Source organism: Hydractinia symbiolongicarpus, chromosome 11, assembly GCF_029227915.1.
Source record: "Hydractinia symbiolongicarpus strain clone_291-10 chromosome 11, HSymV2.1, whole genome shotgun sequence".
In the NCBI taxonomy this organism is placed as follows: Eukaryota; Metazoa; Cnidaria; class Hydrozoa; order Anthoathecata; family Hydractiniidae; genus Hydractinia; species Hydractinia symbiolongicarpus.
The window spans coordinates 9,820,708-9,841,643 of NC_079885.1; the positions used below are offsets into that span (position 1 = coordinate 9,820,708).

General features: G+C 32.3%; 2 protein-coding genes across 2 annotated transcripts in view; both read left to right on the forward strand.

The window, feature by feature from the left end:
- LOC130613752 (uncharacterized) overlaps nt 1-13,994 on the forward strand; it is a 30,789-nt gene extending 16,795 nt beyond the window's left edge. Inside the window, exons 19-36 of the mRNA XM_057435089.1 lie at nt 504-671; nt 761-2,215; nt 3,593-3,940; nt 4,319-4,502; nt 4,971-5,119; nt 5,303-5,511; nt 6,216-6,805; nt 6,966-7,170; nt 8,344-8,627; nt 9,255-9,547; nt 10,152-10,347; nt 10,436-10,611; nt 10,696-10,755; nt 10,907-10,963; nt 11,326-11,426; nt 11,699-11,852; nt 12,350-12,414; nt 12,808-13,994. Coding sequence (XP_057291072.1) covers nt 504-671; nt 761-2,215; nt 3,593-3,940; nt 4,319-4,502; nt 4,971-5,119; nt 5,303-5,511; nt 6,216-6,805; nt 6,966-7,170; nt 8,344-8,627; nt 9,255-9,547; nt 10,152-10,347; nt 10,436-10,611; nt 10,696-10,755; nt 10,907-10,963; nt 11,326-11,426; nt 11,699-11,852; nt 12,350-12,414; nt 12,808-12,949 — 4,836 coding nt within the window. The 3' untranslated portion in view covers nt 12,950-13,994. The remainder of the gene's footprint in view (nt 1-503; nt 672-760; nt 2,216-3,592; nt 3,941-4,318; nt 4,503-4,970; nt 5,120-5,302; nt 5,512-6,215; nt 6,806-6,965; nt 7,171-8,343; nt 8,628-9,254; nt 9,548-10,151; nt 10,348-10,435; nt 10,612-10,695; nt 10,756-10,906; nt 10,964-11,325; nt 11,427-11,698; nt 11,853-12,349; nt 12,415-12,807) is intronic.
- Nucleotides 13,995-14,876: 882 nt separating this feature from the next.
- On the forward strand, nt 14,877-20,425 carry LOC130614351 (ferroptosis suppressor protein 1-like). The gene is made up of 6 exons (XM_057435773.1): nt 14,877-15,029; nt 15,961-16,196; nt 17,170-17,374; nt 18,115-18,258; nt 18,714-18,914; nt 19,183-20,425. Exons 1-6 carry the CDS (start codon nt 14,885-14,887, stop codon nt 19,341-19,343), a joined length of 1,092 nt encoding a protein of 363 aa, XP_057291756.1. The 5' UTR covers nt 14,877-14,884; the 3' UTR covers nt 19,344-20,425.
- The last annotated feature ends 511 nt before the right edge of the window (nt 20,426-20,936 follow it).

Here is a 20,936-nt window from a genome sequence, read left to right on the forward strand (position 1 = left end):
CGTTTAGTTGTTCAAAATTGCATTTCACATACTTTCATAATATCTTTCACTTAGTAAGTAAGCAAATGGGCCAACAAACTGGGCCAACAAATCAACAGCGATGTGAAAAAAATCATTTAACATTTAGAACAGTTTCTTTTAAAAGTATTAGGCATAATTTGGAACTTTAGTGCAATTATCAAGAAAATATATATATTTTCCAAGCTTTCTTTCTGAAGATGGTTTTTAGAAGCTAAACAAATCTCTCATAATCTTTGATATTCTGTTTATAGTGCTTTTAAATGGATGCATGTTTAATTGAATGCTCTTATCAACATAAAAATTTCAGTCCACTATTTTGTAGATGCATTATAAACAACCCGATTTTACACTATTTCACATTTAAAATAATAAAAATTTGAAGTTACCTAAGTGAAAAAATGTGTTGCGAATAGCTGAGGATTTTTCATGTTCTGTGTCAACAAGAATACACAGAAAAATTAAAAGTTTTTTAATCCTTGTAGGTTGGTGATGAAACAACGCTCTCTGAATGGTCACTTCATAGTGATAACCAAAGAATTAATTCAGCTTTACTTCCAAGTGGATCTAATATAGACGATGGTCGTGTCAGTGTTTATTTTAAAGCAAAATCTCATGAATTAGGTCATTTATCTGGTGACGAAGGACCACGGGTTAGTTGCTTGTCACATTTTTTTTAATTTTACTTCTGTTGTGTTGTATGTTGGGATAGATTTACCTAGTTTTAAACTTTTATTTACAGCCAAACTTCTCTGATGACAGTCATGAGGTAATAACGCCGCCAACTGCTGCTCCTGTACCATTAGTAAAAGAAGTTACATCTATTGATAAGGATCAAACTATTCCTATGGGTGCATGGAGCAATAAAACATTTAATGTAGATTTAGATGTGAATGAGAAAATGGTGAATGATTCTGATCAAAGCGAAACACCAAAATCACGATTATTATCAACGCACAAGAGGAATTCAGACACAGTTTTACAAAAGAAAAAGAAGCGTCAGTTGATTGGTAAAGACGACAAAGCTAAAAATTCTTTAAATCAAGATGGAGATAAAAGCATACAGAGTGTTAGGAGAAAGAGCTCTTCCAAAGAAAACTCCAGCAAACACACAGATGCAGATGCTAATGCATCAATAAATGCTTCAAAACATCATACAAGCATTGTTGCTCCTGTATCAGAGGTGGAAGCAGACACGTTGTTAGACGATATTAAAGGTCGTAGAGTCAGTACAGCTGGTATGACTAAGGCACAGATTGTGGAGTTAGCTAAGTGTATATCATCAATGACTGGTACTAATATTGAACTTGTGTATAAGTTAATACTTCTTTTACCACGTAATCAAGGAAACAGTTTTCAAACTGTGAGTCAAGTCCATGTTTCACCACAACAGTCTCTTAAGCATACAAAAACTATGGAAAATATTTCAATCCCTTACAACAGTGTTAATGATGCAAATTTTGTTCAGAATATGAAATATGTAAAATCACCTGCACAGACAGGCACAGAAAGACTGTACTATTCTGAGCCACTAGGCAAACCAATATCGTCAATTATTCCCCTTAATTCTTATGATAAGAACCAAGGAAATACTGATGTAAATTCACAACATCACCAGAATAAGCACTATCTGCATAGTACACAGATGCCTGATCGATACAGTGATCCTAGCCCTCTTACACAGAACAGAGTCAAAGCGGACCCACGACTTGCTATTAGTGTAAGTCCAATACGTCATCACTACGCCCAGCAAGAATATTCAGCAGGTTTTCATAACAGCAATGTAATCACAAAGGAACGTTTTGAGCATGTTCAGAATTTCCATCCTCTTCAAAGTCAGAGAAGTTCACAAGAAGGTTCAGCTCTTCACAACTTTCATCCTTTGCACCATCATACAAGAAGAACAGCAAGCAACCCAGAGAGTGGCAGTTATTCTGGCATGTGTCCCAGTGATGATTATGGTGTTTTAGTGTCAAACAAAAAATACAACTCAAAATATCAGCATTCTGTAAATACGTCACAGCCTGATACCTATCCCGCATATAGTGCAGATGGAATTAGTTTTCCAAAAGAGGTTGCTTTTGATGTTTGTTGTGTTGAAACAACCCTCTCGAAAGTAGTTCAATTTTATAATTCCAATAGCTGCTGGATGCAATGCCAATTGCATGTTGTATTCTTTGCACATAATGGACAGGAGGTAAGTTAAATGGTATACTACTTACTACATCGTTGGCTTAAATAAGTGCTGCCACTTAAAAGAGTAAACACGTTTTTTGGATTATTAAGCACATGCACATAATTAATGTTAAAAGAATGTATCTGTTATCCATTTATTTTTTTAATTATAGATTTACTTTAAGAAGTTGACATTAATTTATCCATAGTTTTAATTATAAAATCAGCAGCCTGGATAACTCCTTTTTCAAGGTTTTAAAATAAATTGAGTGACACAGTGTCTGCCCATTTTCGTGTATGTACATACCAAAATACTGAATAACATTAAAACGAGATTGGTTATGAGCCGACTTTGCAAGGAAAGAGGGCTGAAGTAATTTGTTTACTTGCATTATTTGCACATTTTTTTTGTCATGCAATCGAAATATTTTCATATGGTAACAATATGGTATTATATCTTTTACCTGCCCAACACTTGGCCAATCCTATGATTTTTTTTTTTATTCTTAGTGTTAAATGAGTGACCTATATTGTAAGGGATGTCTTACACCATTTATTTTTCCAAGTGAGACAGCAAGGGTAGTTTTAACAATATTTAAGTTTGTGATTTTAGACTTAGCATACCAATTTGACTTTTTTATCGTAATGGGGTAAGTTGGACTTTTACCCCCTTCACAGCTTTTCTTGAAACATTCTTGCTTATTTTTGTCACATTTTAAGCCTTTGCCTTAGGTCGGATGTTGGAGAGAAAAAATACTCAAAATTCTATAATATGTCAAATAATAAGTAATTTAAAAATTAACACAACATGATGTTGACAACAAGGGTTATATCCTGTTTTTAAAATTTTGTATTAGGTGAGATACCATCTCAGTATTTTTTTAGGCAAATGAAATTTTTAAGTCCTTTTGCTTGGTTAAAAAATTTTTTTTCTTAGAAGGCTCATTTAAGAAAGCATATTTTTTTTCTCCTATATAATTTAAAAATTGTTAAGATTACCCGAACTGCTCTGGTGTACTGCCTTAAAAGAAAAAAATTCACATAAGGTTAAAATTTTTTGCAAGGAGAACACAAGCCCCGCCCTTGTGGTATGTCACAAGGAGGTAGTATCCTTGCTTTGTAAACAAACCAGCAGCCCAATATAAAATAAATAATCTTATTTTGATATTATTCTGCATTTTTACATGCCTTTTTACTGGAACGGATATGGAAATAGGTCTATAATGGTAAACACAATAGCTTTTGTGGTTAGAGAAGGAAGTAAGGATTGTATAGTTAAGTATTACTCGAACCTGAATCACATTTATTCCATGTCTCATTAAACATTCCTAAAAACAGACGTTTTGTATAGTTGGACCTAATCCCTTGTTTTCTTTATGTTTTGTGTTGTTTTTAATAGACCGATTTTGAACACATATTTTCATTTCCACCCAAAATTATTATGGATCCACACTCCAGTGAAGATGTCAAGATAAAGTTTTCGCCAGCACAAACTGGAACTTACATGATGAAAATCGAGCTAATGGTGGCAGGTTTGATAGCTGAAGAAACAAACTTAAAATGGCAGCGTGTTGCAAATATTTTGAATATTGAAGGTATTGCTGAAACACCTGACGTTGAAATATTACTGGATCAAAACAAGTGTTTGGATTTTGGTGAAATGCCATATGGTTCAAAAAGAACACAGGAATTAAAAATTTTAAATAAAGGGAGAGCAGATGTACCCATTTATGTAAATATTGCTGAGGTAGGTGGAAATAGAAATTTATGAAATAATTACCATAATTATGCTAATTATACTCTAATGTACTAGTTACATTAAGAAAACCAACACCTATAAAACGCTTTGTACAAAATGTTTGTTTAAGTGTTAATGCTGCATTGTGTTGGATGTTGTTAAAAAAATTCTCATGTTTATGTCCCAAAGGATTGTGTAGTTATAAATGTTTGCAGTTTTTAGAAGAGAAATTAAGTAATTAACAACTTATTATTATTCAGTACTATCACCTCTTCTGAAGTACAGGAAATAACAACACCTAAGTTGAACACCTAAAATCTATTGTTTGTATTGGATGAATCATAGTAAGGCTTCTTTATGCTGTATGTCATGTTTTTTATATTGTAGTCCTCAGCTGATTCTCAATATTTCAAGTTAGAAATCCAAAAGAAAGAGCAAAATGAAGTGGAAGATTCAATTTACCTGACTTCAAAGCTGTCTGTTTTAGTTCCTGGACGAAAGCATGCAGGGTTGGCAATGAAACCAAAAATTATAAGGCTAAAATTTGATTCACCCTCCAGAAAAGATCAAGGTATAAAATATTTGTGGTAGGACTCCAAGTGGAAAATGCAGTGAAGGCAACGTGATAAGTCCCTCTATTATAGTTCTTTTACAAGTCATATATTTTTTTACAAATCACATATTCAGCAAATTTGGTGAGACTCTAAAAATAACCATATAACTATATATTTTTCCTAATATTCTTTGTCCATACTTCTATAAAAATAAATGAATGTTTCAAATGAGCTCTGTTTAATCAGGCTTTATATAAGGAGACATAAGATAATAGCAGTAGCCTGGTTGCATTGTCTTAGATAATCAGATATTCTTGTCTACATGGGTACAGGAATTTCAAAGGGATATAAAATTATCCCATGACATCACTATCAAGTCAGGTTTTTAAAAAGTAACGGGGTTATACTGATTTTATTTTTAGTTCTGTTTTTTGAATGAGTGAGATCTGAGTTTAAGACCTTAAAGATATTTTTTTTGCTTTTAGATATTCATAAACAAGTACTTAGTTCACCTGAAGATTTTTCATGCTATGTTAGCATCCATACGGACACAAAGCATAGTATTCCTATATCAAGTGTGTTAATGAAAGCTAAAGTTGGAGTATTGCGACTTCACTCCTTAAGAACAATGCAGGTAGGTTGCTATAACAGTTGTTTTCGTAGTTCTCATTTCTTAGTTGGCTAACATTATTCATCTTAGGTTCAAATGAGCTATTGAAAGTATAAATTGTTCACAATCAGTAATTCTCCATCAGTTCAAATCAGCTTTATTTCTCCACAAAATATATATTATTAATGGTAATTTTCTATTTTGCAGGCAATATCACTGTCAACACTTGAAGGTCAACACGTTAGTAGAGTAATTCCTTTAAAAAATGCTGGCAACATTTCGTTGCAACTTGAAAGCAAGATAATGGGTGGATCACCTTATTTTTCTATCATGCCATCTCTTGTGAATATAAAGCCTGGTATGCAAAGTGAATTAAAGGTAGCGTTTAAATCGGCAACAGCTATCTCGGTGGAAAGGTAATTAAGATTTTGATAAAAATAGTAAAAAAACTTCCCTTTCATCTGTTTGATTATTCGATTTAGTAAACCACATTCTATTTCGGATCCCAGCACCTGGATATTTATTATTGTGGGATGTTTGACCTAGACCCAGGTATTTTAAGAAGAAACATGCATTAGTATGCGATAGTATGTGCACTACCCACACAAAAATACTTTATATACTGTGCTATCAATGGAACATGCCAAATGCCAAGGTGTGATTAGAAGTTCACCAATGCAGCACACAAAAAATACACCTGTTTTTAATTACAATAATAATAATAATAATAATAGTAATAATAATCATTTATTTCAGTTCTTTGAGATTTACATGGGTCATCTGGTATATAAAAGTTAAATAATATGGTAGAAAAAATATGCTTTTTACTAAATATGTTTGTGGAAAAGCTTTTAGCGCCCGGTTGAGGTTCGAAAGTATAAAACACTTAAATTATTACGTATTTATGGCCAATTGTACAGAAATTATGTGGTGTAAACTGGTACGCATGAAAAGTAAAAAGTGAAAATTATAGTTTTGAGCTTAAACAAAGAAAAAAACATCTTATTTACATTTTTTAAATTTAAGGAAATTGTTATTTCCTTCATAGTCAAACAAAGAGCCTGTGAATGAAATCAAACTACCATACCAACCCTAACTGGTATTTTTTTTTTCATTTCAGTCGATTAGTTGTTTGTGTGTTGCCAGATGGCGACCAGTATGAATGGAATTTAAAGGGACAAGCCACAGAGAAAACCGCCATAGAAAAAGAGGATAGACCTATACTTCTGTGCAATAAACTTGGTTTAAATTGGCCCGGTGTTCCAATCGGACAGTCAAAACAACAAAGGCTAATATTACGAAATAATTCTGAGGTTGATTATGTACATTTGAGTATGAGTATAGCTGGTGACCATTCAAACTTTCAAATTCAAAACGACTCTCTCTTACAACAAAGAGCTATCAACCAGTTCGAAGCTGTTTTAAAACCAGAAGGAGAATTGCCAGTGCATGTTTTATTTGCACCGTCTTGTTTTGCAATGATGAACAGCTCGTTGGTACTACGCACTGTGAATGGCACCACAAAGTTTGTTATTCCTCTATCTGGATATGGTGGGGCTTCCAATCTGGATATTAATGGTGCAAAGAAGTTAAACGATCAGTTTTGGATTGACATTGGTGAAGTGTACTTGGGAAAAAGAAATGTTGTGAATGTAATGTTGAGAAATAGCGGCTCCAGAGCTGCTTTTGTATCTTTGAAATGTTTTTCAGGTAAACTGTACAAGCACATTTATCAATATGTGCTTGTACATTTAACAAATCTTTATTGTTGATTTTACTGAACGACCTCATATTTGTTGTGCTAGAGCATCATTTATTTAACAGCTCTTTCCCTTTTTATATTACTGAGCCTTGCTACCTCTTGTTTTAGACATTACAGCCAGACTTGAGTATCCTGACACTCATGTAACAATCACACCAAACAATTTTGTTTTGGCTGAGAAAGCTTCAGAACAAGTGAATATTTTCTACCAACCTTTAAAAAATCATGCCCTAAAAAGCCAAGAAGGAACTTTCACATGTGCTCACTTAGTGATATATTCTGGTGATGAAGTAATGCGGAGCCAGTATAGAAAGTATATATATATTTTTTTTACCTTTTAAATTCAGTATTGTCTTGTATTATGCTTGTGTTATTGTTTACTTCAAATGCATAATGTTTTAGCATGATTGTCTGGGACGTTAGCAAATGATACAACATACGATAATGTCAAATGTAACAAATAATTTAAAGGGGTGATACAAGATTCATTTTGTCAAATTCGAAAAATTGGATCATATATCAGGAAAAATCGTATGCTTTTAGCATGTTGAAACTTGTTGAAACCATTTTTTAAAAAGTATGACTGGAACAAAAATTCCATCTAATCTTTCAAAGTTATCCTTATATTCATTTTTTTACTGTTGTTTTTATTTATTGCGGGGTGAATGACTAATGCTCGTAATTAAAACAATATAACAAACATTTGAAAGGCCTTATAACGTAGCCGAATAATCAGAGGAAGATCACTCAATCTGCATTAACATTTTAGTGAAGTAACAATGACCTATGACTATTTCCAAAATATAGTGAGGCTAGGTAGTAAATTTCAAAGTTTTATGTAATGTAAATTTCAAAGTTTTATGTAATTATACAGGTATTCACATGTCAGGTTTATGCAGTTTGAACTTGTATAAGTTTGCTTTTTAATGTTTAATGTGGACTTGGTCTTTTCACTTTAAGTAGTTTATTTAAATTAAAATTCTTCAAATGCGCTTGTCGTTGCTGACGTCGCATGGCCATTTTTCCTAAATTTTGGAACCTCTTTATGCTCTAATATAATTCTTCCTTTCTTCCATTTTAAATACTGCTTACTAAACCCATGCATCTGAAAAAACAGCACTACCTATTGGCGACCTAATGCTTTTTGCTAATTTTATAAAATCACTGGAAAAGTGCCAATTTCTCTAGATATTTTTGTGAGAGTTTGTAAATAAATTGGTTTTGTTAAGTTTGTTTCCACGCTAAGTTAGGTGACGCTAATAATCAGAGGAAATTAATTACATATTTTATCTAAAATTTCTAACCTGCACTAATTAGCACTAATTAGAGGTAACACTAAATTAGAATAATTATGATAACCAGGCCATATCAACGGACTCCTAAGGGTGGTTCTTTAACACCACAGTAGTGCAATGTGGTACCAGATTTGACTGAATCGGTAATGGAGGTGAAATGGAAACTAGACAAATACCTAACTTTTTTTCAGAAATTTCACTGGTGTAAAGTCTCATGGAATTAATGTATCACAAATTCTCCAGTTGACTTCAGATTTTAAACATCAATCAAATATCTCCGAAGAAATCAGTTATACCACAGTGCCCGATTGGGAGCAATTCTTCTTTGCCAATATTTCGAAAACCGTTATTGCTATGGTAGCCACGTCAGAGCACCATTATGAAACTGACAAACCAGCTGTTAAAGACCAGCTTCAAAAAGAAATAGCTCATGTAACGCCAGCACAGAAATTACAACCTGTTACGACTTTTCCAGGTGAGGTTAGCAAACAAGACTTAATACAATTCATCTTTATATTTTGTACTTTATACTTTCAAACTTCTATTCCTTTTGATTTAAAATGAAAAAAAAATGGATAAAAAATGATGTTACAAGTAAAAGTGATTTTTTAACAATATGATACTTGAAATGTCTCGAATTTCTATTTGACTTCATTTTTTTCTTATCTAAAGTTGTGCTAAAGTTTCCTTTAAACATTTAAAGTTTCTGAAATGATTAAAATCACCTTATAGAACTTATTTATGCCACATTTTGCTTGAAAAGTCTTCAGCAGTAAACGTTTTGAGCATGCGCATTGGTAATTCCTCATTTTCTTTTTTTCATTTTTTTTCTCTCTGCTTGTTCATGAGTGAGTAGAAATAGTATTTAAATTAAAAAGTGAAATTATTATTTTGCCAATAAGAAGGTGTAAAAATTGCCAATCAAATATCATTCAATTTATTTTAATAGCCGAATTTTTTCTACTACCACTTTTTGAACCAAAATATTAGTGGTGGAACTAGGGCTTTAGTGGCTATCACTGCAAGAAAAACAATAGAATTTTGATATTGCTATTTGTCATTTGATAAGTGTCACCTGTAACAGGAATCTTACAACGTTTAGGCAAGAACACACAGAAAAGCGAGTTATGGTCTGTATATCCTGAGCAAATCATACTAAGTTCAAGTGAAGAATCACCAGCCTCAAAAATTCAACTCATCAATTACTCTGATGTCACTGTTTCTTTCGAGTTTATTTGGCCAGCTCAAACATTAGTGATTACACCATGTAAAGACACAATACCAGCAAAAAGTCAGTTAGCTATCAGAATCAATGCAAAGCCCTCGTTTTTAGCAAGACAAGAGGATCTACCATGGAGAGGGAGTATATATGTACAGTGTGGTGGAGAACAAAAGGTTTGTTGTGTTTTAAATACCTTCAAAAAGGCTTTTGTATTAGGAATATTAATCGTATTTGCTTGGAGCTTGTGGAAACACTTTGCTTTAGCATTGTTTGGTTGAAAACATTTCAGACAACTGGAGATGCAAGAGTACGCTAGTTTTAAACATGCCATTCGCTTGGTGCAGATTATTTGAGTTGAAGAATTTAAAAATTAAAAAAAAAAACATACAGAATTGCCCACAAAGCACGAAATATATTTGGAAATTCTTTCAACGAAAATAATCCAGACGCCCAGTAGTATGAAAAACCTGGCTTATACCTAGTTCATATCCAAAGCAATATTTTAAATGGTATTTTATTTGAACCCCTTCAATATGTTGCGCTGTAGTTTTTCGTAATATCAGACAATTGGTTGACATGTCTAAGTATTAGTACTTCTGTAGTCTAGGAGATTTTGAATTTTAGGGATAGGATATTAATTTTCATAAAAATTAATATACTGTCGCAGAAAAGTTGATTTGCTTTAAAATTTAATTTGACGTGTCAAAAACTTTAGGGTCATTTTTATCAAAATTATTTTTTAAGAAAAGAGTTTTTTAACTTTTATGTCTTTTTTAGTGTGTCAATGTCCAGATACGAAGTGATGTTATTTGTGATCAATCACCTGGACTACCTTTATCGACACAACAGCTCATGCCACTCGATACTCATAATATGTCTCTGCTGACTTACTCAACTCCACTGGCTGATCATTCGGTCACCATTGCACCGCATATTCTTGAATTTCAAAACACAAAAGTAAATATGGTGGCAGGTATTTATTTATTAATTTATTTATTTATTTATTTATTTATTTATTTTTTTATTTGTTTGAATTTCTCTCAATCCTCTTTATTTTTCAGAATCGTCCTTCATCATCACCAACAAAACAACTCAATCTTGTCGATGGTTTCTTTCATCCATTGCCCCACCTTATTTTAAGGAACAGAATAGCAAAGGCGATATTGTGCGTGCCACATACACTGCTTTCAGATTTGCTAAACATTCTGGAAAGTTAAATGGAAAACAAATCTTTAAAGTGAGCTACTTCAGTTTTTTTTGATTCACCTGTAATCCCTCCCACATAGTGTCTGATTATTCATAATTATTATACCTGTTCTAGCTACCAGTGTCATTTCTACCGCGTGACGGAGGAGTGTATTCTCAATTTTGGGATTTTGAGGTAAGAATTTCATCATCGTTATTACTCTAGACTGACTTCCAAGCTCTAGATGGTGTCAGTTCTCTGAGTTTTCACTTCAATAGACAGCATGTTTTTGTAATTATACTAAGTGTCTTTTATTTGATATAATGTATACTTTTCATGATTACAGGTATCATATGAACACTTACAGACCCCAGTAAAAGCTAGAATAGAATTGATTGGACAAGTAAGATATGTTTTACTTGACTTCTTTTATCCTCTTCTTAATATTTACGGGTGCACATTAGTCAGTAACGTCAAAAAATTTGGTAAAGTTGTCAAAAGGGAAATGGCCAAGTTTTGATCTGGCCAGGACAAAAAGCATTTGAAATTTTTTCAGGTTAATTAATGATTGTAATTGACAATTTGTTCAGAAAAAAACAAGGAAATTTAAAGGAAGTTTTGTGACCTCGTTTGGATAAAAGTATTTGTTGTTGGTGTGCTAAAAACGTTTGCTATTTTTTTTTTTTTTTGGGGGGGGGTCCTGGTGAGAATATATTAAGAAAATTTGGAGGTTGTAAAAAAATGTGACCTGAACTTTGATTACAGGGCTCATGCACAGATGCAAAATATTCCAGTCCAAACACATCTCGTAAACAGGTTGGTACAGCGAGGCCAATTTTAATGGATCCCAAACGGAATAACGAAAGGTTTGTTGAAATTTATTGCCATAAATTTCTTAACATAGCCAATATACCCTTGCTGTATGGGGATAATAAAGAACTGATTAATTTTTGTTTTGTTTTTTAATCCTGTATGTATTTTTTAAAACTAAAGCTCTTGTTAACCTATGCTTGAGCAGAAGTGAAAGATTTTTCTTCTCGTTGTTCACAATTTGGAGCTGTATAGTAATAGATTTAAAATTTGGCCAATCAAGCTGTCATTATTATAACCATCAATGCCATCTTATTATGTTGCTTAGGTACGAATCATACGAACCGCCTGATAAGAAGATGGATGCAAAGAAGGGCCATGTGTTTATCAAAGATGATTGTTTGAAATTTCCTGCTACCAAAGTTGGAGAACGCTCTGAGTTGAAATTTAGACTGTGCAACGATAGTAGTGAGGTTCAAAAGGTACAATTTATTTGCTTGACTGTGCCAAATATTGTGAGACTTCTTTTGCACAGTGTGGTGGACACACGTCATTACAAAGTATCGAATTTCGTATGTACTGGGAGATCATTGTAAACAGCTATTAAAAAAAATCACGAAGAAGACATGGATTTTTTTAATCATTTGTTTCTTTGACTTGCATACCAATACATTCGCAAAATATTATTGATTTTTATAATATTAGAAATAACTTTACTGCATTCGACAGTGTCTGTTATACAAAGTCATGGAATAACTTTTAATATTTCAGTTTATAGGCACTTACATTCATATTAATGATAATACCAAAAATGGTATAGAATAAAATATGATCACAAAATATTCTGAACAGAACATATTTTGTTTGCACTTGTGTTTTTAACAATTTTTTAACTTCTTTTTTTAACTTTTCCCAATGTCCGATTTCTGTTGTATTTCTATTGTATACACCCTATTCATTTTTCACATTCTACTTTTAGGTTCGAATCTCAGGTTTTCGTTCTCCATTCTCAGTAATTCAAAAACATGCTCGACTCTCTATCAGGTAGGGTATTTAATGTGTTTAGAATGATCAGGAGATAGATTTTATATATACTTGACGTTCGCTAATGCAAAACGAAAGAAAACAAAATATTTTTACGAATAAACGATTTTCGAGTTGAGCAACAATGGAAACATAATAGTTTTATCAAGCAAGGGGTCAAGAAACTTGTTCTAAATATCAGATGTTTGGATTATCTTTTCTCTATTGTATGTACTACAGCTACAATTGAAATGTTATCTTGTTCCATATTTTAATCGTCTCAAAGTAAAAATGTTCAGTTTAAAAATAAAACTAGCAAATAACTAACAATTTTCTCATTTAAAAATATGTAGTCACTGTTTAGCAATTAATTTAATTTCTTCCACGTTGAAAGACTTTATATTTTTTTGCTAGACCGAAAAGCTATGTTCGTGTACCTGTTTATTACTCCCCAACAGCGAAATTGGATGAAGTTTCTGAAGGCTTGTTAATAATAAGTCCAGAGAGTGGAGAGACATTGTGTGTAAAGCTTGTTGGGGAAAGCGAGTCAAGTTAACTCTCACTTAGAAAGATTCAAAGACTATTTAATCATGGAGGCAAACACAAAGATTGGCTACCTTTCAAACTCTGTAGTGTTCCATTTGAAGTTAGCAAGATTGGTTAAATGAGATGCCATAGTGATGAAATACTTTCGACAACCCTAAAATTATACCACCATTATGAAGTACCTGATGTTTCTCCAGTTGGCCGTTTGTACTGGAATATTTCTTGCTGATATTAATGCAATATACATTTTCCTGTTTCTGTTTAATTACATTGTAATATTATATTTCGTTGTATATGTTGCAAAAAATAAATTATTTTACATGTAAATTTCAGTTAGGATGAATTGAATAATTATATAATAATTTTTCTGCATTTTCAAATTTTGCTGTGTTATTTCTTGACACATATTGAAATCAATTTTTAAGCCTGTGTTTTTAAATGTTTGCTCAAAATGTCTTTGCATCTTTTGTATACTCTAACTGTAACGGTTCTTGTTATAAGAATCTTTAAGATAAAAATTTTAATCAATTACCTAGGTACCATATTTCACTTCAATTTCTTATCCTACAAACTGACATTGTATTTTCCTGGTGTCGTAAAAAGAAGCCTTTACAATGCCAATCCCAGTCTTCGAAAATTCACAAGAATTATTCAGAGCTCAAAATTCGCTTTTAATAAATGAACAGGCTTCACCAAGAACAGCCGAGGGTAGTTTTTTTTAACATAATCAAGTGGGACTCTAGATGCATCTGTTTACCTCAGGAAAGGATTATTTACATGTATGCAGGGCTATATAATGCCATCTGATTGCTTGAAACGGTTGGTCAACAAATTCTTGATCTAGCCTTTTTTTTTGAAGTCTACTTTACTTGAGCTCAATATCGTATTCATAATCATAAAATATTTTAATAAAAATTATGTTTTTGTGTGGTTCAGCTTGGAAGTAATTTTTTTAAAAAAAATATAATGTTCCTAAAAATATTTGTATATAAATTGTTCACCTTTTATTTATACGTACTTGTAAATATATTTTCTTATCCATTTAATGTTCTGGATTATTTTGTAATTTTCTCTCTAATACCCTGTCTATTCTTAACATCTATGTGTTTTTATAAGCAACCGTTTTGTAGCCAACTTTAGTACTAGACCGTTTTAAAAGATATTTGAAACTAGAAAAAATGATAGTTTGATATAAGAAACTATCGAAAAAAGAAAGGATCAGTTTTCGTAATTATTAGGTGGTAATTATTGAGACCCTAGAAAAACTTCAATTTTAAAATAAAGTGAAAACAGAAATTGAACCTGATCTACACTCACATCCACATCTGTCTTAAAAAAAACAATTTTGTTAAGAAACCCATAACTACGCATTTTGTTTATAAGCGACTTACCTTTGAACTTGGTACTTGAGTTGTTAAAAATTAAATTAAATTTGATAAAAACGTCGCTTAACAGAAAATGATAAAATTTCTAGATTATTAAGACTGCCATATATGACTTGATTTTGATTTAGTATCAATTTTCATTACATAATACCTAGACTAAATAGATATTCCGTTCAAAATCAGGAAAAAGAAGTTGTTTTATACGTAGCAATGTAAAAAAATGCATCTCAAATAAGTCAAAGGTTCTGCACATTGTCAAAATGTAATTTATTTGAACTCTTCGAGTATAGCAATAATTTTTTTGCTTTCTCAACTTTAGAATCTCACAATTTAAAATCACTCCAAATGTTCTCAATTTATTTATCAAAATATTCTTAAATCTCGATTTTTTTTTGGGTAAAAATACTGTATCTGAAAAAAAGGTTCAAAATTTTCATTAAAAAAGTCTTCAAAATCTAAAATTTGACTGACGAAATAAACTAATAAATAATTGCTTGTACAATGTTACTTTATTCGCTCCTAATCCTCATTTTCCTGTTTCAACCGTAGCGTAGAACAAAATGTCTTGTGTGATTGTTGGAGCTGGTATAGCTGGTACGACGTTAGCTTTAAAACTTCTAGCAAAGAAGAGACCTTTCACACTAATCAATCAGACGGAGAATTTTCATCTCAATTTTGCATCCGTACGAGCTATCGCAGTGCCAGGTAAATCAATTTTCGCAAACGTTCGCAAAATTCGATAATTTTTAATGAATTTTATCTGTTTTGAAACTTAGTAGTGCACATTATCATCATATTGTAGAATTCAATTTGTTTTCTATCGTCAATTTATCCATGAGCATTTGCGCCAGCTGAACACAATTGTTTTGAGTTTTCATGGAATATGGATATTTCTATCTTCTTTTTCATCGTTTTTGTGTTGTCTTCTTTTCCTCATAGTTGTCTTATATTTTGTCAAATGGTTTTAAGTCTTACACTCTGAAGCATTTTTTCGAAAAACTGAAAATATCTATGGTTTTGTTATCGACAATCTTTCGTCTTGAAAGCCAGTGTATGGTCACCTGCTACTTCAATGTTAGTGAACTTAAAGGGGCTACGAACCGGTTAAAATGCTCACATTCCGTATATCCCGCGCACATATTAAAAATCCGGCAAACGCGTTTCGCGCAATGAACAGACCAGCGTACTTTGCATAGTATATTACAAAGAAATATTTCAGCAAGACTCATTCTGGATGAAAACATGACCAAGGCTGGAGAAGATAAAAATTCTAGATATATCTATATGTTTGAGTCTGTAAATACATACATGCCAAAAAAATAGCCATTTTTGTTTTTCGACGCTATCAGTTCGACTTTCGTGTAAGTCACTAAAGTCGAAAACCAACAGCCGTTCCGTAGCCCCTTTAAGCAGTGCCGGATAAAAAATTCTCTTTTAAATTGGTCTCTATTTTGATGTCTCAAAGTTAGGTGGTGATTAATTATGGCTAATAGATGGCATTTCAGTATAGCCAATTGGCGTACTCTGGAGTCTATTGGTTAAAGTCTTTCTTATTTTTTTTCTAGTTATTTCTTTATTAAAAATGAAATTACAAAAGAATTTGGCAATAAAACTACTCACAAATTGTTTTTTAAAGGATGGGCAGAGAAATCGTTAATACCTTTGACCACGTTTGGTGATTCGTTTAAAAAAGGAAAAGTTGTTAAGATTTTGCCAGGAGAGGCTGATGGGAAAGTTGTATTAGCGTCTGGAGACGAAGTTGATTATCAATACTTAGTGTTAGCGACTGGCACCACACACAAATGGCCTGTCAAATTGATTGGAATGGAAAAAGAAGAAGCGTTTAATGGCTACAAAGATTTGGTTGAAAGGGTTAGTGTTGATCTTAAAAACATTTTAAACCCGGTAACTTTGAAAACCTTAAAATGTTTTCTTAAGGATTTCTGCGTAAATGTTGGACAATGGCATTTTTTGTTCTTTTCTTTTGTCTATGTAACTAAGGAACTTCATATCAAGGCCAAAATTATACCGAAACACCTTAGAAAACCTTGTGTTAAAGAATTTACCAGACATTTTTACAATTTTAATGTTTTGGACTAACCCCTTGCTTTCTCATTGTCAGGTGTATGAGAAAAGTTTTATATTACCTTATTTGCAAAAAAAATAAATAAAATGAAATAATAAAAAAAAATCAGAAGAAACTGAAGAAATTTTGGCTCAGTAACTAATGCTTGACTAAAATCTTTTCTCGATCAACTATTTTTACCAGCTGTATTTTTTTACTGATTTTTCTTTTTTCATTTTTTTACTGCATTAATAACCAAAAAATTTCTTTAAAAGTACGAGGATACAAATAATATATAAAATTTAAGTTTATACCTTGATTATTGTTTATATATTATTAGGTATGATTTTTATTATCCATTTTATACCGAAAGTGAAAAAAATATTTTCATTAATTTTTCTAGATATTGATTGAGAAAAAGTGCCTATGTTTAGTCAGTAAAAAGGAACGAGTAATTAAAATAAATTAATTATTACCAACCTTTTTTACTAATAACGTACGAAAACATTAGTCTATTTTAAAATTCACAAACAATCAGGAATTGTCACAAAGGATAGAACATTCTTTTTCACGCCAAATTTTCGGGAATGTCAGTATTAGTTAAAATTACTGCTGGCCAAATTTGGTTAATTCCCATTTCAAAAATCGTGTGCTTGACAATTAAAATCCACGGAACTAAAATTCCTTGGCAGTGCAATTCTGAAAGTTAAAATTTTTACGTCACAAACATCACGTCAGATCAACGAGAACGTGCGACTTATTTTGACGTTTCAATTTCAGGTTAAGAACGCTAAAAAGGTTGTTGTGGTAGGTGGTGGTGCAACGGGCGTGGAAACAGTAGCCGAAATCAAAACTGTTTATCCAGATAAAGAGGTCACTTTGATTCACGCCACTGATCATCTTGTCACTGACAAATTGACTGAGCGAAGTCAACAAAAACTACAAGATATTATGAAGAATGAATTCAAAGCCAATCTACTTTTAGGTAAGTGCGTCCACTACTTTTCCAGAATCATCTTTAATGTTTTTTGAAACTGATTTTGACAATGACATTTACAAGACAGCCGTTGCTGTTGTATAAAAAATTACGGTCATTGTGATACGTCGCTGCGATTCTATGTCAACTGAACGAAATATTAATTTCAATTCTTTAAAAACAGCTTATTGGTGCTGTTCCTGTATAATAGGCCTATACTCACTAACGGATAAAGTTAACTTGCAATTGAAATTTCATGTCTAAAACACTAGTCTATTTGCCATGGAACAGTTTTCTCTTTATTAATGTGTTTCAAAATAGTGATTAACTTTGAGCGTCGGACTAGCAGATTTGGAAGATTTTTATTAAAGCCTGAGGGATCCAATTTGCAAAAACTCTCCAACAATTGCTTTGAATTTGCCTTGCATTTACCTTTTTAAAATATCTAAGTTCTTTTCAAGGCGAGTGTTAAACCGAGTTTTATCGTAATTAAGTTCATTAGCACGCATCTTCGGACATTTTGTGACGCTAAGATGCAAGCAAGGAGGTTTAAGAACTTAAACCTCCTTGGTGCAAGCTGCTTGTAATCATTTTGTGAAAACGGTTAGGTGTAAAAATCACTTAGTTTATTGAATGGATGAGCGGGGAAAAAATCACTGTATTTGAAAACTAGGGTCATGCTACTATAGAAATTTGTATCTATTTTTTATCGTTCCACACAGGTTATCCTAAATTTTGTTTTATTTTAGGTGAAAAGGTTGAAAACTTAAACGATCTTTCAGAAACAGGTCCAGGCACAGTGGTAACAAACAAGGGAACGTCAATAGAAGCAGATGTGTTGTTCAAATTTGTTGGATTGAAAGTGAACAACGATGCTTACAAAGATTCGTTGAGTAAGTACATCTCATGTTGAATCATATTATCACTGAAACTTTCGTTAAGTAAGTAAACCCATGCTGAATCGTATTTAACTGAGAATATGTGAGAATTTGTGTTACTTTATGTGAGAATTTGTGTTACTTTTTTAATCGCTCACAAGCTCTTAATTTAGTAAAAGTAGTTTTTAAGCAATTTCCAAATGCGAAAGTAATAGCTTCAATATTTTTCAAAAAAAAAGAAAATTTCAGTTATGACCGTTCCTCACCACATGTAGCCAACATTACCTTCATGATTTTATCTTGTTTTTTACTTGCCTAAAAGAACTTATTCTAACCACAAAGCTAAAAATTTGGTAAAGTATTTCCAGTTTAGTATGATAAGGAAATTGGAACAAAATTGCAAATTTGCGAATTTGAAGCTATTGAAAATAAATAAGTTCACGTAAAGGACTTAAACATTTGATTTCAAGGTTCTGCTGTGGATGAGAAAGGTGCTTTAAAAGTTGACAACTGTCTTCGCGTGGAAGGGTTTAAGAACATTTACGCGATTGGTGATTGTACGAACATTGATGAACCAAAACTTGCAATGTATGCGATCAAGCAAGGTGAAACGATGGCAACGTCTATATTAAACATGGATAAGGGAAAGCCCGAGGCTACATATAAACCAGGTAGGGAGAATTTTTCTTACTAGTTACATAAAGCATATTTGTGTATTTCTACATGGCTTGTTGGGTTGGGTTGGGTTGGCTGTTTTACGTGAAAAAGGGAATAAATCGGTTGGAAAGGATGAATGCTACAAATTGTCGTTGTGTACATAAATATGTAACTTAATGAGATTTAGTAATTTATAAGGCTTTTTCTGTATTCATATTCCTATTTCCTTATTCAAAAATTTGTGTCAAATAACTGGGTTTCTTCTTTTATTTTGCATTTTAGACAGCGCACCAATCCTAACAGCCTTCTCGCTTGGTCCAAATAATGGTTTTGCTCGAACGAAAGGCGATTGGAAGATGCCGGTTTTCTTAGTGAAGAAAATCAAATCTACTAATCTTTTTACTGATAAGTGGTGGAAAGATTTAAACCAGGAATGTCCATAAATTATAAAAAGAATATCCTTTAGCACGTTTTTGTTTTGTTTTCTTTTTCTTCTCTTTCTTATCTACCAGCTGCCTTCTAAAAGATTGATTTTTATTGTTGTTGATGACTTGTCACTTTTCTATTTATTACCAGTGATTTTATTTTCTCTCCCTCGTTCTCACAAGACGTGACTGATGTTTCACAGCCAACGTTATTAGAAACAAAGTTTTTGGAGTAATATAAGAGGTTTGGTGGAGTACACCTTTTCTATTTATTTTTGAAACATTGCTAAATACGTTTGTTCAAAGCCTTAATTTTCGCCTAGGTTTTAAACCGAGATCTAGTATAGCGTAAAAGTTAGATTGTTTTGAAGATACGATTTATTTTTGCAGGAACTAATTTTCGCGAAGTTGGTAAGTACTAATATTTTGCTAGACTTATAGAATTGGAAGACATTTGTTCAAAAGCTGTTATGTAGGAGACACAAAATAAAGACTGCTTAAGTCAATATTTACATATATGTTATGTAGAACTAGGTAAATTAGAAGAAGCAAAAATTGTCTAAAAATTTTTCTAAAAGAAAAGAATATTCAAATTTCGGGAAACCAATTTTCACGAAATTAACAAAACTCGATAAACTCGCGAATATTAATTTTCGCAAAATTTAACTCCCTTAAGTTACTATCTGCGAATCGCAACAAATTTGATGTTTTGGCTGAAAACGTTGGTCACGCATACTAAATAATTTACTTTCTTCACGCATGGGTTTTTATAATGGTTTCTTCACAATAATTTTTATATATTGTATCCATATTTATTTGATTATAATCTAGCGCATATTTATAGGTTTTTATCTTTATTAGCACACACAGCCCAGATTAGATGGCATTCCTCGCTTTCATTCATCGGCGTAATTAAGCTCACATTTAAGTTGGAAAAAATCGAGGCGATAAAGTTTTTCGACTCGCTTGTTCCAAGCGTAAATGTGAAGTTTTGTACCAGTGAATCGCGATGAACCGAGTAATGTCAGACCCTTACTGTGTTATTCATTTTTATGCATGTATAGGAAATTGTTTAGTCAATAATATATGTTCGCAACTCACGGTCCTGATGTTTTGGGGGAATGTGTGAAGTTGTTACTTTTGCTTTGTTTCTTTGTACTTGCTTTGACAGGAGAGATCGGCTTCACGCGTCTGAACAGAACGTAAGATAGAATAAAACTACAGTAGTGGAAACTCTCTGGTGGCAGATAAATGTATAAAAACAGGTCTGTGTCTTTTTATCTTTATACTGGAAAAAATAAAAATAGTGCTTTAAATTTTGTCAATTCATTTTTTTCTTTTTTTTTTCTTTTTTAATTTTTGAAAACACCCAAATTTGACAAAAAAGGTCCAAACAATAGTGGTTAAAAGTCCTTGCTGGTTAGAAAGGCGTTTTGAAGCAACGCATTTTTTTACGTCACTAAAACAGTTTCATTTCGCTTTGAAATTTGTCTGCTTTGGATACAGCAGTTATTCCGTAACTGTGGGCAATATACACAAACCACGCATGACAACTAAACACGGTTAAATCTACCGTCGTAAAAAGTGATGCATTCGCGACCCATGCTTCCG